Source organism: Neodiprion lecontei, chromosome 2, assembly GCF_021901455.1.
Source record: "Neodiprion lecontei isolate iyNeoLeco1 chromosome 2, iyNeoLeco1.1, whole genome shotgun sequence".
In the NCBI taxonomy this organism is placed as follows: Eukaryota; Metazoa; Arthropoda; class Insecta; order Hymenoptera; family Diprionidae; genus Neodiprion; species Neodiprion lecontei.
The window spans coordinates 2,538,315-2,551,764 of record NC_060261.1 but is presented as its reverse complement, the minus strand read 5'-3'; the positions used below and the strand labels follow the sequence as shown (position 1 = coordinate 2,551,764).

General features: G+C 38.3%; 1 protein-coding gene across 2 annotated transcripts in view; it reads left to right on the top strand.

Annotated features, from left to right (window-relative positions):
* Positions 1-3,733: 3,733 nt before the first annotated feature.
* LOC107216724 (sushi, von Willebrand factor type A, EGF and pentraxin domain-containing protein 1) overlaps positions 3,734-13,450 on the top strand; it is a 26,035-nt gene continuing 16,318 nt past the window's right edge. The window contains exons 1-2 of one of the 2 annotated variants that reach the window (XR_006902796.1): positions 3,734-4,352; positions 11,324-11,563. Coding sequence is in view for 1 of the 2 variants with exons in the window: in XM_015654001.2 (XP_015509487.2) it covers positions 4,289-4,352; positions 11,324-11,563 (304 nt within the window). In the remaining variant the exon portion in view is untranslated. The remainder of the gene's footprint in view (positions 4,353-11,323; positions 11,564-13,450) is intronic. The other variant, XM_015654001.2, reaches the window with a different exon arrangement.

Genomic DNA, 13,450 nt, shown 5'->3' with positions numbered 1-13,450 from the left:
TTCGTATTTTTTTGGAACCGTGCATCTGGAACCAAAACTTTGTAAATTTCAGTATGTAGTCTTAACGGTGTAAAAGTTGGTTGGTAAATTATAGTTTCATTAAAAATATTTGTCAATTTCGGGTAAAAACATTCATTTATCTTTGAATAATTGACACTTTAATAACATAAATTGATATTTATACAGCGTCGTTCATGGAAGTGAAAAACAAAAACCGATCATAAGATTAAATAATCGATTATTTTTCGACATTCTTATTCTCAACGTTTTATTTCGCATAACTACTGTAGTTTTATATACAGTCAGTAGAGAAAAAAGTAAACTGAATATAATAAGCGTACATTCGCCTGTATGAGATAAGGCAATTGTTTGGGAGATGGACAGGTCGAGCAGCCAAGTAACCATGTCGCTTTTCGAGCACTGCCATGCAGTTGAATGGCAGCCGGCGTAAAAGGGTTACTTGCCCACACAATATATCGCTATCTGCGAAAGAGATCTGCGAGTGTGCGCACTCGTCCTCAACGAACCTGCACGAAGAGTACTTTATTATCGTATTCATATACTTCTAGTTAAATTCTGAGAAATGTTCATACACTCTGTAACGTATAACGTGATGTATTGTTTACTGTACTATCTATAGGCACAGATAATTACCTATAATGCCCAACTCGATTATTGGGTCAGTTGAAATCGTCGGTTCCATCGTGCAGTGGGCTACTTATTATATGCTTGTGTCGTTGTCCGGTTGACCCTTCCTGCGTTATCAGTAAACCCGTTTATGGGAATGCAGCGTGCATGCAAAGTAACGATATTTATTTAACCCTTTGAGCCATAGTGGTCATTATTCTTACCACCTATTTTATGTCCATTTTTTTTTTTTTTTTTGTACATTTAGAGAACTTTTCAACATGTTTTTGTCGTTTTTTGCTATTTCAGATAGTGTACTAATGGGTTTTCAATAACCGAGAGTACTCGTTACGATGTAACGTAAGTTATTATTGTTACAAACAAATTGATTGAAAAAAAATCGTGAAAATCGAAGGAACAATTCATTTCCGAGAATCTTACACCTCTACACGTATACATGTTTTGCATAAATTAGAAGTTTTTGGGGTCGCTAATTACGAATCTGAAATCGAGTTTTAAAAATTCAAGATGGTGGATACAATATGGCGGACGAAAATTTCAAACTCGATCAACTCCGGAAAAAAAACTCTCTCCACGGGTTTTAGGGATCGCCGATTACGAATCTGTGATCAGATTTTGAAAATTCAGTATGGCGAATCCAATCAACGACCCCAAAAATCACTGCATCGAATTTTTCGACCGGATTTGATTAAATTTGATATATTTGTCCGCCACATTGTATCCGCCACCTTGAATTTTTGATAGCCCGTTTCAGATTCGTAATCATCGACCCCAAAAAACCACGGAACACTATCTTGTTATAAAAGTTGACTCAGCACAACAATGTACGACTCAAAGGGTTAACGACTCTGCATTTGCAATATCAAAGCGAACGACGAGATCAATTTGATAAATTGAAAAAGGAGCAGCGTATCGAACCTGCTATCGAGAGAAGATTCAAAACCTTTCATACATACGTACGTACATACCACAATATAAATTCTCTACAAAAGTGTTATAGCATATGCGATAAGCAGCGGTTTCGAATCTCCGAATCATACCGACAAGCGTTGGCGATATTACTCATCGTGTACTCGAAGAGGAGCCGCGAGCCGCTTCGACTCGACTGGTTCGTTGGCTCGTTGATAATGCTGAAAGACTTGGGCTGGTTGGCTGGTGGCTTCCTGACCCACATACCTCGTCCACTACAAGTGTACACGAGTATGTAGGCAGGCATCCAAATGCCCGTCGCCTCGCTCGTACAAACCTCAAGAAATCCTCGTGCGCGTAAATGTAGGTATAACTCGCGATGCATGCATGCATGTATGTATGTACAGTGTCCATGCACATATGGACAGTTAAACTGTAGTTCGGGAACCTCATTCACGTTCGAGTCAATTCTCTCACAAGTTTTCCCTGCACCTTGACTTCGGCTTATATATATGCCGTTTACATCCCCTCTAGAGTAGGTAGGTCATAGGTGATACTTAGACCACGGAATAGGCACCTAACCTATTGATCGGTGTACCTACTGCAAGTTTACGTACCGCGATTACGTCGGTTATTTTTGTGCTTCATTCATATTCCGGTTGAAGCGCAAGTCATCGTGTCAGACGAGATAGGAAGACTGGAAAACATATTTTTATCCCTTTTTTCATTTTACAACAAATATACTCGCCTGCTTTTTATATTCTACATTAAGAACCGAACTCCGTCACGTTCGCTTTCTTAAAACCGTCAAGTCTACGCTCGCTGAAGTCACCAGATGATACCGTGACAGGTTACTTTAAGGAGGGTAGCACGGTCGAATGCCTTTTGTATCCTGTCTGTTCTCTGGGCTCTTTCCCGAATTAGTCAAGCCCAAGTTCGTGGCGTTGGAGATAAAAATAACCAAACTATTTTCCCCTTATCGCGATATATTTCCTGGAATTTCTTCGTCATCGTTAAAAAATTTTGGTCTCAACTCTGCAGTCTCCTTCCGCCTATCGTAGGATGCGTTCACTCGTAATTTTACTTTCCCATGATTCGCAACGCTGTATACTTCCTCATATTGAAACCGATGATCAAGAGAAGTAGAGGGGTGGGTGGTAGAAGAGAAGAAAAAAAAAAGAAACGAAAAAAGAAAGAAAGAAAGAATGAGGCACGGAAGAAGCTCGCAATGCGCGTAGGCAACAGGTCTTCGTGGCCTGAATACCACGCCGCAGGAGTTGTTAGTGCCTGTGCACAGTGTAAGAATATCGCTGCGGTGTGATACAAATGCACTTATATACTCATCTACACGACGCTTCGTAAACACACATGCACAGGGAGAGAGAGAGAGAAAGAGAGAGAGAGACATTCAGTAAACAGGTACACGTATACAGTACGCACAACTAACGTAGTAATAGTACCTTAGACACTCGTCTGAAATTGCCTTATTTATTTCATCTTGTGATCGAAATTTCTTATGGAAATAACATAGAAAAAACTTTCTTTCTTTGTAAAAGTAATAATGTTTAAAAAAATATGTAACTGCGAGGCTTTAGTGCTACTAACTTAAAAAAAAAAAAACTCACATCGTTATACCAGGCAATCGAGACGAATTGCTCTTACTCTGAGTAAAAAAAAAAGTCAGTTTTTAAGGGTGTACAGTCCGTTTAAATCGGCAATTATTTGAAGTTGATTTGGAGGGTGGGGCGGGAAAAATTCGTCATCACCCTAAATAAAGACCAACCTACCTGGTACCTACGTAAAAAACAGTTCTTTCTAAGTGCTTTCCTATATATGCAGATGGAATTCCACGTGAAATGCACACACACACCTAAGATAATGATAACGCAGTGTGGTCTTCGAGTCTTGCAATCGGGAGTAAATGGACTTATACTACGAGGTGTACACTGTACAGGGTAAATTGTATGGGGCAGATATGAGCTACACTGTAACAGTGCGGCCGTGCAAGTGTGAGGGTTACATTACATTGCTGCAGGAGTGCTACATGCCAGGCGGTAAGTAAGTATAATCGGGGAAGAAGCGTTCGTTCGTTGGTTCGTTTCGTGGTGGGGAAAGGAGTGAGTTATACCTGCCCGCCTCTCTCGGGGGCCTCACCGCAACACCTGGATGACTTCCTGCCCGGTACGGATAGTTCAGTCTTCAAGAAGTCGGATTCTCGATCGGTCGAACTTAGGAAACGCGCTCCTGACATACGTGTATTATAATTCACCCTTACGACAGGCTCGTTTTACTTACCACCATATGCACTTCACTGCTACGGACAAAATGAAGATCCGACCTGTATAAGCAGAGTGCAGGTGACGATAATTCGCGCCCCCTTATCGAGTGTGTTGCTACTTAATTCGAGTTTCGGTTCATCGCTTGTATAGTTGATTGTAATTAAAAAAAAAACGCTTAAACCTCTGTGCTGTAATAATTAAACGCGATTTATTATAAGGAGAAGAAGTTAAAACTTATTTGAAAGTGAAGTACCGAGTTTTACCGATAAGGGTTGTTACTGTTGGTTTTGTTGCTGTTGTTGTTATTCATATACCAACATCCGCAAGCCAGTGCCCGTTGTCTATTTGTCGGAGGAGGTTTTGTCGAGTCACTTAAGAATTATAAAGATATTACTCGTCTTTCAACGTGGACGTAAACCAAAGCGAAAACTTTTTCAATATTAATATCACCGATGGAGTTCTCTTCGGCAGTGTTTCTATTTGGGTTACTTCTCAGCATAGCAAACTCCGTTCAAAGTAAGTATTACACTCCTCAAGCATCACTCTCATTATCGTTGTTTTTCGTCGTATGATGTTCACGATTCAAATTCATGTCACTCGGTCAAACGTCTTGATTATACCTATATCTATGTACAATAATATCATCTACACGTGTATCGGTCCGCATCTCTGTATATTCAAATCGTCCAAGTCACAAAGTGGCATGACAAATATCGCATGTACGTACGTACATACGTAAGGTGTATACGATGCTCATCCACTCGTCGCGGTTGACCCACTTCAATTTTTGACTCACTTCAGCACGCGTAGATATCGGTACAGACCAAACTCCGACGTCGTAAACGGTTCAATTCGTTGCTCAGTTGACCTTACGTTTGCCGGTTTTGACTGGTTTATTGAAAAAGTGGACCGAAGTCCGTGCTGTCCGATTTAATGCTTCACTGATGCTTGCAATACGAAAGCAACTACTGTTCAGAATTATACCTATATTATATATAACTATTCACAGCTGCGACAGAGAGGAGTTTTACTATATTTATCACCTTTACATCCATCAAATTGTAATCCTATATACCTAAGCTTCTTATATTTCTCATCCTGTACAACTGGTAAAAAAATAGTAATGATAACAAAATTTCATGTCGTTGACGCGAAAATTCTTCTACTTCTTTTTTGCATCATGGTCAGCGATTTTTTTCCTGAAGCATCATGTATAACACTAAAATTTCACTCTGTTTCGGAGTGGTAAAGGTTCACAGTTTATGTGTATCACAGCGTGATGTGCCAAACTTGTTATATGTACATACCTTTAACGTACACCTGTGCAATGCCGCTATGCTGGCACGTTTTATCTTACCCATCTACACGTGGTGTAACATGAACATGGAGTCGAAACATCATCAGATTTAAGTCCAGTCATTCTATCTCGAAAGTAGAGGTATAACAGTAGAAGAAAGGCGTGCACTATAATTGTTCTTGAAGACTTCAAAGAAGAGAATTGTTGCTATTCTTTAACTGAATAATTACAGTACGCAGAAACCGAGGAAAACAGAACCTTCTGTATTTTCGTGAAAACGATTTTAACGTTACGACGGAGTTACAGAGCGCAAATGAAATATGTAATAACTAGGCAGGAATTTATGTGTACCTACCATATATAGCATAGCTACTCGTACAAATTAGAAACTAAACGTTGAACCCTTGTGAATGACTGTAAATACGCGTATCTATACATCACATGATACAAAGTAGTGGGTGCAAATTAAGCTGAGCTGTGGGAATGAGCAGATCGTAATTACGGTGATTGTATTGAGGTGGCGAGGTGTGTATTACATTCAATCCATGAACAAAGGATCCACAACCGTAGCGTTTAATTAGTCAGTTCGCGGTGTCGAATTTCCCACGATTGCTGCGGCACATCCAGACGTTAGACTCGTGCAACGCGTATACGGATAAACAAAGCCAAGGAACTATATCGCGAAATGCAAACTCTATAATGTATGCGCGGAAACCGTGGATATCCGCTTTCCCTCCGTTTTTTCTACTTACTATCTAGTTAGTTGAAATATATATAGTCTATAGCATACCGGGTTATTTTCGTTATGCGCCCCGTGTGCCCCCATAGAGACTCCTAATTATAGGCAAATCAGGGTACAAGTCGTCAATTCTGGGTGCATTCTGATATTAGCTTCCAGTGTTGTCAACAATCTTTTATATCGCGTGCTGCGGAGCTTGTGACTAGCTCTGTCTCTGTCCTAGGAAGTTTTTGGCGCTACCAGCTAATTTCAGAACGCACCCTCTGAGCAACTCCGACTTCCACCGCGTGCTAACAAAAGAGTATCGGAGCTGCTCAGAGTGGACTTGCACCCGAATTTGCCTATAATTAGAAGTCTCCATGGAACGCATTACGGAAATAACCCGGTACAGAAAATTGAATGGTGATTTAAATCTTCTTATGCCATATTGTTTTACTTGCAGAAGCTGGTTAATTTTCACTCTACTTACGATTAATCGTTTGAAACAGCATTGCATTCTATCTTTATTACGGTTCAAATCGTGTCGCGACTGCAGCGCAATTCTCAGAAATTACAAACTTGGCCTGAATAATTCGTTGGGGCTCACTTCTCGTCGTCGATTGGCTAAGATTACCGTGATCACTATAACGGAAGATAATGTTCCAGATTAATCCACTTACGTTGCAATTATTTTTTTTTTCTTATTTCTCTTCTTTCAATACAATACGCATCCAATTGTCTCCAGGTTTTTTCTTCAAATTTCAATAAGCGATGGGAAAATTTTCTACCCATGCAATACTCGGGTAATTTGACTATGAAAAAAATCATCGTGACGTCACATTCACAGATTATTCCGTGAAATATGCGGAAACTGCACGGAGCAGAGTGGAATCTGCATTACGTATAACACCTGCACCGATTACATGATATATGCGGACATGCAGGTGAGCTGCAGCCGCTTTTGCTGCAGATGTAAGAGTATAAGGCGCGTATAATAGAGCGGGACGAGGCGATAGATGCAGGCGCATTGCAAGTAGAATTGGTTAGCGGTAAAAGCAATTCCTCTTCTTACATGTATATCTATATACCCATACATGTTTACGTTATACGTAAAAGTCGAGTCGAGGAGAAGATGTAGTTGATCTCTTTTAACATTATACAGAAAATTCTCATAATGGACGCTTTCGAATAGAGGCTTCGCTATCTAGCTCGGTTATTTTCCCAACTTCCTGGTGAGTTTCAGTAAGGTTTCAGGTTTAATACACGCTTCTTAGTTTGCATTTCGAAACTCCCGATATCGATCGTACAGGAATGTTACACATTAATTCAAACGGCGATTTGTCGATGCTTCCAGTTTGCAACAATCGAAAGTCAACTTCAAAACCTTTCGATAATATTTATAGATCGCGATGAAAGCTGTTGGTATAACGCTGTCAACATTATAATTGCAAATTCTTAACTACATTTGCTGCATTGATTTCTTTCGCGAAATTGGCTCATTGTCAATATTATTATTTGAGGATTTACTGAAAGAGAAATTAGACTCTTACTTTTCCAGATTAATAAGTTTTATTCAAGTATCGATGACCGTATTTATTTTATAGCGTGAGAATTTGCACTTCACTGCATAATTTCGCAAATTTCGTTTATTGTCCTACTTGGAGAAAATTTTTTGAATTACGCACTTGTACAATAAATATATTTATTCAAGAAATTTTTCTCTTCTTCTTATAATTTTAGACGATATTGCACAGATATGATACGTGGATCGATGCCTTGAATTCAATCGTTGAGTTCACTCTTTCGTTCATACATATAATCTTGCAAGTTGTAATACACGCTGGTGCCAATGTGAAAGAAATATATGTTTTTAATAAGACGGACCGTTACGTACCTGCTACCTCTAAGACTCCACGATACATGATGCGAGAAAAGGTGTATTATACCTATAAGCATTAGCTACGGTACTAAGATCTTTTTTTCTCGCTTCTTGTTCTTCTTCTTCCTCCTCTTCTTCGGCTAGGATAAAAAATCACCGTCTTTGCTATATATAACTCATTAAAAAATTTACAGCTCTTTACGCTTGTGCATATATTTTAGGATTCAAAAGTATATCTACAAATTAGAGATCTTCTCGCACCTTCGCCCTGTGATAATCTTACATCATGCGGTAATGAAACTGCCATTTGCCTTTTAAAAAACCGCGACTTTATATTTGTTTCTTGTTTCATTTTATACCCCATTGTTAATTACTTCTATAATGAACCGCTGTTTTTTTATATCTGTTTATATTGGGCTTCGATGATTGAAATTACTTTTTTTCTTTCCTCTATTCTTTATTGGGTGATTGAATAAACGGTGCTTGGTTCGTTCTCGACGCACGTACAAATACGAGAAATAGGAAACAAAAATGAGAAGCAAAAAGAATCGCAGTTTATTTTTAATCATACGTTCAATGACTCGCATGTGCGCCGCAATTAAAATTGTAGCTTCAACGGGTATCCACACCGAAGTCGTCAGTTTCTTATACTTGTGGCTATTATGCGTGATAAACACTGCAGCAATACATACGCTACCGCACATGCATATGAATAGGATTATACGGATGTCAATGCACGTGTGAAACGATCAGGTGCGTCACGCGTGAGTAAATATACCTACCTAAATACATCGTAAGGAGTTTTTGTGTCTGCAGAGTTGACGGTTGTTCAGGATATATATGTGAGAGGACTAGAGACTTTTATATAACCCCAGTTGGTAAGTCTTATCTCTTTTGCGCTACCCAGTTCGCGAGTAGCTCTGTCTCTGTCATCTAGGGAGTTTTACCGCTACCTGCTAATTTCGGAACGCACCCTTAGTCAGTAGCAATGCACATAATTATTCTGCCATTTTCAAATGTAATCTACTTGATAAATAATTCTTCTAAAAAACTAAATTATATCTTAAAACTAACACATACAACAATATAGGTATAAACTTGAGCTGTAATGCACGTAATCCGTGATATGAAAACCAAGGGTGAAAATTTGAATGAAATCATCATCGGTGCATTCAACTTCCGCGTCTTTTATTATACGTATAGTCATGAATACATAAACCTATGTACAAAGCCGAAGAATTGTAACGAGTATGTATGTATGTTCAGAATTTCGTAAAAGTGTCACGAACTCACAGCGACGGATAAATATGTTGTGACTCATTCGATCGTTTCATTGCGCATGGCCGAGTCGAACAATGCCAGCAGGCATAAGAATTACAGGAACTGTGTGAATATTGTATTAAAGAAAGTTTCTATGCACGTATAATAAATAGTTATGCTTGTGGAAGTCTACAGATTAACGGAAAAATATTGGTCCGTTAATTAACTTCATTATTATGATCGTCTAATAAAAAATGTTGGTGGTTTTATTTTTTCTTCTAAGCTTGTACTTTCACCTCTTGCATTATTTTTTTCTTCTGCTTCTTCTTTTTTTCACCATTTACCGATCGATTCTTTCGATCGTGCCGTACAATATAACATTGTACACTTGTTATAACTTATACTGTTGTACATAATAAATGTATAAGAGGAAGTTGGGGAAATATCATGATAATAATGATAATAAAATGGTTTATAACTGTAATTGGTACATCGTTACTGCGCAGCTTGAACCGCACCATGATGACGATGACGGCTAATCGGCTATTATAGAAACTTTCTCTTGCTGAAGATGAAATTTTACACTCTATCAGAAAATCGTATTGTTATTAATATAGTTTTGTCTGCTTTATAGTTGTAACGACGGAGTTAAACTTTCGTTCGCATGATGTTTGTCAATATCGAAATCGTGAAATTCGGTTTCTATTACATTTATTATATTGCAGATATCATAAACGAAAACTTAGTATTCATTTGAATAAATTAATCGCATGTAATAATTCAATGATATTAAAATGAATTATTCGAGGTGAGGGATTCATAGTGCAGACAAGCGAATTAGGCAAACAGCTAGGTATATACATATACGATTTCTTCTCGAACGCGTCTGTTACGAAGTTTTCGGCAGTCAGTCCACAGTCGTTGTTTCGGATGCAAATGAAAACAGAAAGCGACTGCGAAGAAAATTTGTATAAGGTGTAATGTACTATGTATATACATACAAGGCGTTGAGTAGAAATAAAGCGAAAATGTCGCGCACGATTCGCGGTGCAAGTTGCACAATTCTGAATAAGTGAAACAGTGCGAATAATAGCCGATTGTAATTCTCGGAGAGTACAAGTTTGACATTTTGACTGTTTCGTCGTGGGTGGAATTTACATATGTATATAAGGTGTATCCAGTGCGACACCTATGTTATATACTAGGTATACGTATAATACGTTTTTCGCATTACCGATTACTTCCTGCAGTCGAATTACACCACTGCAGTAAGCAAATCGCCTGTTTCGGAAGCGGGTTTGTAATCCGAAAACCTTCACGTGACGCAATCGTTTGTTACAACTTGTCGCATTTAAATCCGCGATCATTTCCGTCAATTTTTTTTTTTTTACTTCTTTTCCTCACAATCCTGTTTCTTCACCTCCGACGAATAATTGGCCAATTCTTACGACAAGGCGAATGGCTATGTAGATCACCGGTTGCGTTTCGACGATCCTTCCCTTGACGCGAGACTGTAATCGTTTTATCTTTACACTTGGGCATTCTAAATTACTATGTATATTATCTGTTACAACAGGCGTGTGTATGACTTGAATCATTATGCAATTTAAATTTCTATTTAATTGATACACGGTATAATTGTATGTGTGTGTAATATAGGAAACTTTGATAAAGTTTCGAATTCAAGAAAATGGTAACAGTAATAATAATAATCATCATAATAATCTAACAGTAATACATTCAGATGAAAAAACTGCAAGCAGTGGAAAATGTGCACACTTTCCTACACCTGTAATCATAGTACGCAGATCGCCTCATCCACGCGTTGAAATCACTCGAGCAGCCGAGTCACCGCGCTTCATTATTGCACTAAAACGCGGTGACATTAATGCTTGGATAAAATATCCACTACGCTGTAATACGCTGTTAAAAATTTCTGTATGGAACTTCCTATACTGTATTGGAAGTATTATTTGGATACGGAACATTTACTGCATATTCAATTCATAAGTACAATAAATTTACTACACAATTTATTGAATTCAAATTACTTTTTGTGTTTTTCCTACAAATTTTAGTAAAATCAACAATTAACATTGTAATTTTAAGACAAATACATAGTAATTTGCGCTGCTACACCGAATTTCTAAATTTGCAACCTGATTGCGTAAATTGACAACTCTTGAAGATGCGTTTTTGCGTTGATTATAATTCATCAATATTATAAGATACATTAATAAGACTGAATGATAACAAGAATTTAACAATTATTTTAATAGGTTCATTCACAATTGTATAGAATTTTATTAACAGTTTTTATTACTTGATTTCAGGAAGTACAGCCGTACCAGAATGTGGATATCCCGGAGCGCCGGCCCACAGTTTCGTCCGATTTGGACTGCCGGGCGAAGAAGATGTTATCGATGAAGCCGAGGCGCCCCTAAATGTCGCTTCTCACTCCCCGGGAACCGTGGCGACGTACTCATGTGAACGGGGATTCGAACTTCTCGGTCCGGCGCGAAGACAGTGTCGAGAAAATGGAACATGGGTACCCGATGGCGTCCCGTTTTGCGGTGAGTTTTATCATAAAGAAAAATAAACTCCAATTTTCGTGGTCCATATATAAAGAAGAGTTTCATTTTTTGTAAACCAATTTATAATCATACAAAGAAAAATTGTAGTTAAATTGGGTGCATCGTTACAACAAAGTTTTATATATTGTTGGAATTACAAAGAAAATGTGATATAAGTAGCGATTATATGTATACTTACTTCAACTATATGTGAATAGTTGTCGATCGTATATTTTCCGATTATTGCTACCTTATATCTCATCGTCTGATTGATTATATGTTTTTTCTTTGAATTGAATAAAGATGTAGCATCAATTTATTGTTGCACCAATATCACATTATCATAATTGTAGTAACAAGAAAATATTACAGTACGATCTATGAGTAACCACGATCGATATTTCATTACATCTAGCTGTATGACAAGACTTATTATTTCGCATCGCGTAGATATCCAGAACTATTAAGCACGACTAGAAATTTGTTTCGGTGCAGGTTTTGTAGATCGAAAATTGTCAAAAGAGATGAATACGTCACGGATGATTCATATTTAGAAAGTTGTAAATGTATATACTTATAATAATTGACAACATGTATATCATTTCAATGATTCGATTCGATTTCAATGATTCTATATTTCGATGCGTGAATTCTATAGATGTGTAGATCATATTATAGACATACGCAGCGAGCCAAAGAATGTTCGTTTGATAGGTATATTTTATAAACCCTCTGGGTCTTTGCTAGTTTCTGTACAGTTTGCGTATACGTTGTGTACGTATCGATAATGCCACTTATTATATCGTTAGTCGAGTTGTGTATCTTGGTGGCTTGTGCCTGCACATCATGCTGCGAGGCCAGTAACAGGTTGGTATGTACTTCGGTTAACGGACGCGGCCTCTTCTCTTATAAGTATGCAGCTCGTATGTATACATCGTGCTACCATACATAAATAAATACACACATCCGTATTATACACCTACCGCCAGTGGTATAACGCCTCGTCTCAGCGGACCGGCATCTCTTAACAACCTACCCACGGCTTCGTCATCATCATCATCATCATCAGCATCCTCGGTCAAGGACACGGGGAAACCACAAAACTAGGTCAACGGGCTTCTCCCTAAATTCTTACGGCCGTGGCGCTGCCTTGTATCCGGGTTATAGGCAAATCAGCGTACAAGTCCGGGTGTCATCAGCCACGTGCTAACAAAAGAGCATCGGAGATGCGCAGAGTGTACTTATACGTTGATTTGCCTATAATTAGGAGTCCGTCAGCTCATTTTATACTATACATAAATGCCTTGATCTTCCGGCTAACTTGTTTTCGGCCCGAAACAAAATGCGAGTTCAATTCTATACGAGTTATGTTTCGGATCGAAAACAAGTTAGCCGAAAGATTAAGGCCTTCATGCATTTTACTGTACCTCGAATAGCATGCCATAATACACCGCGTATGAGTTGCACGGACATACCTATATCGTATAATCTATCGGACAGCAAGTTCGAACGCTATTCAAGTAGCTGATCCACGTTCGAAAGGGCTCACGCGCTTAATAGGTTACATATGGTATGTATGTATATCGCATGTACCTACATGTATAATAGTACATAATTGCGGTGAAACGGAATTCACACTTTCCCCAATAATTCTTAACGCACACTGCAGAGCACAGCTACATGTTATAATTGTACGAGATATCTACGATGTACGAATTAACGTTTTTGGGTCACCTCAGGGCTGCATTCTATATATGTCCGTACATTGAACATATATATATATATCTATGATAAATATCATCTGGGAAAATGTTAATCTATCTTGAAAATTGAGGTACATACATGCGTAGATTATCACCCATTATACCTATGCATAAATATAAACTT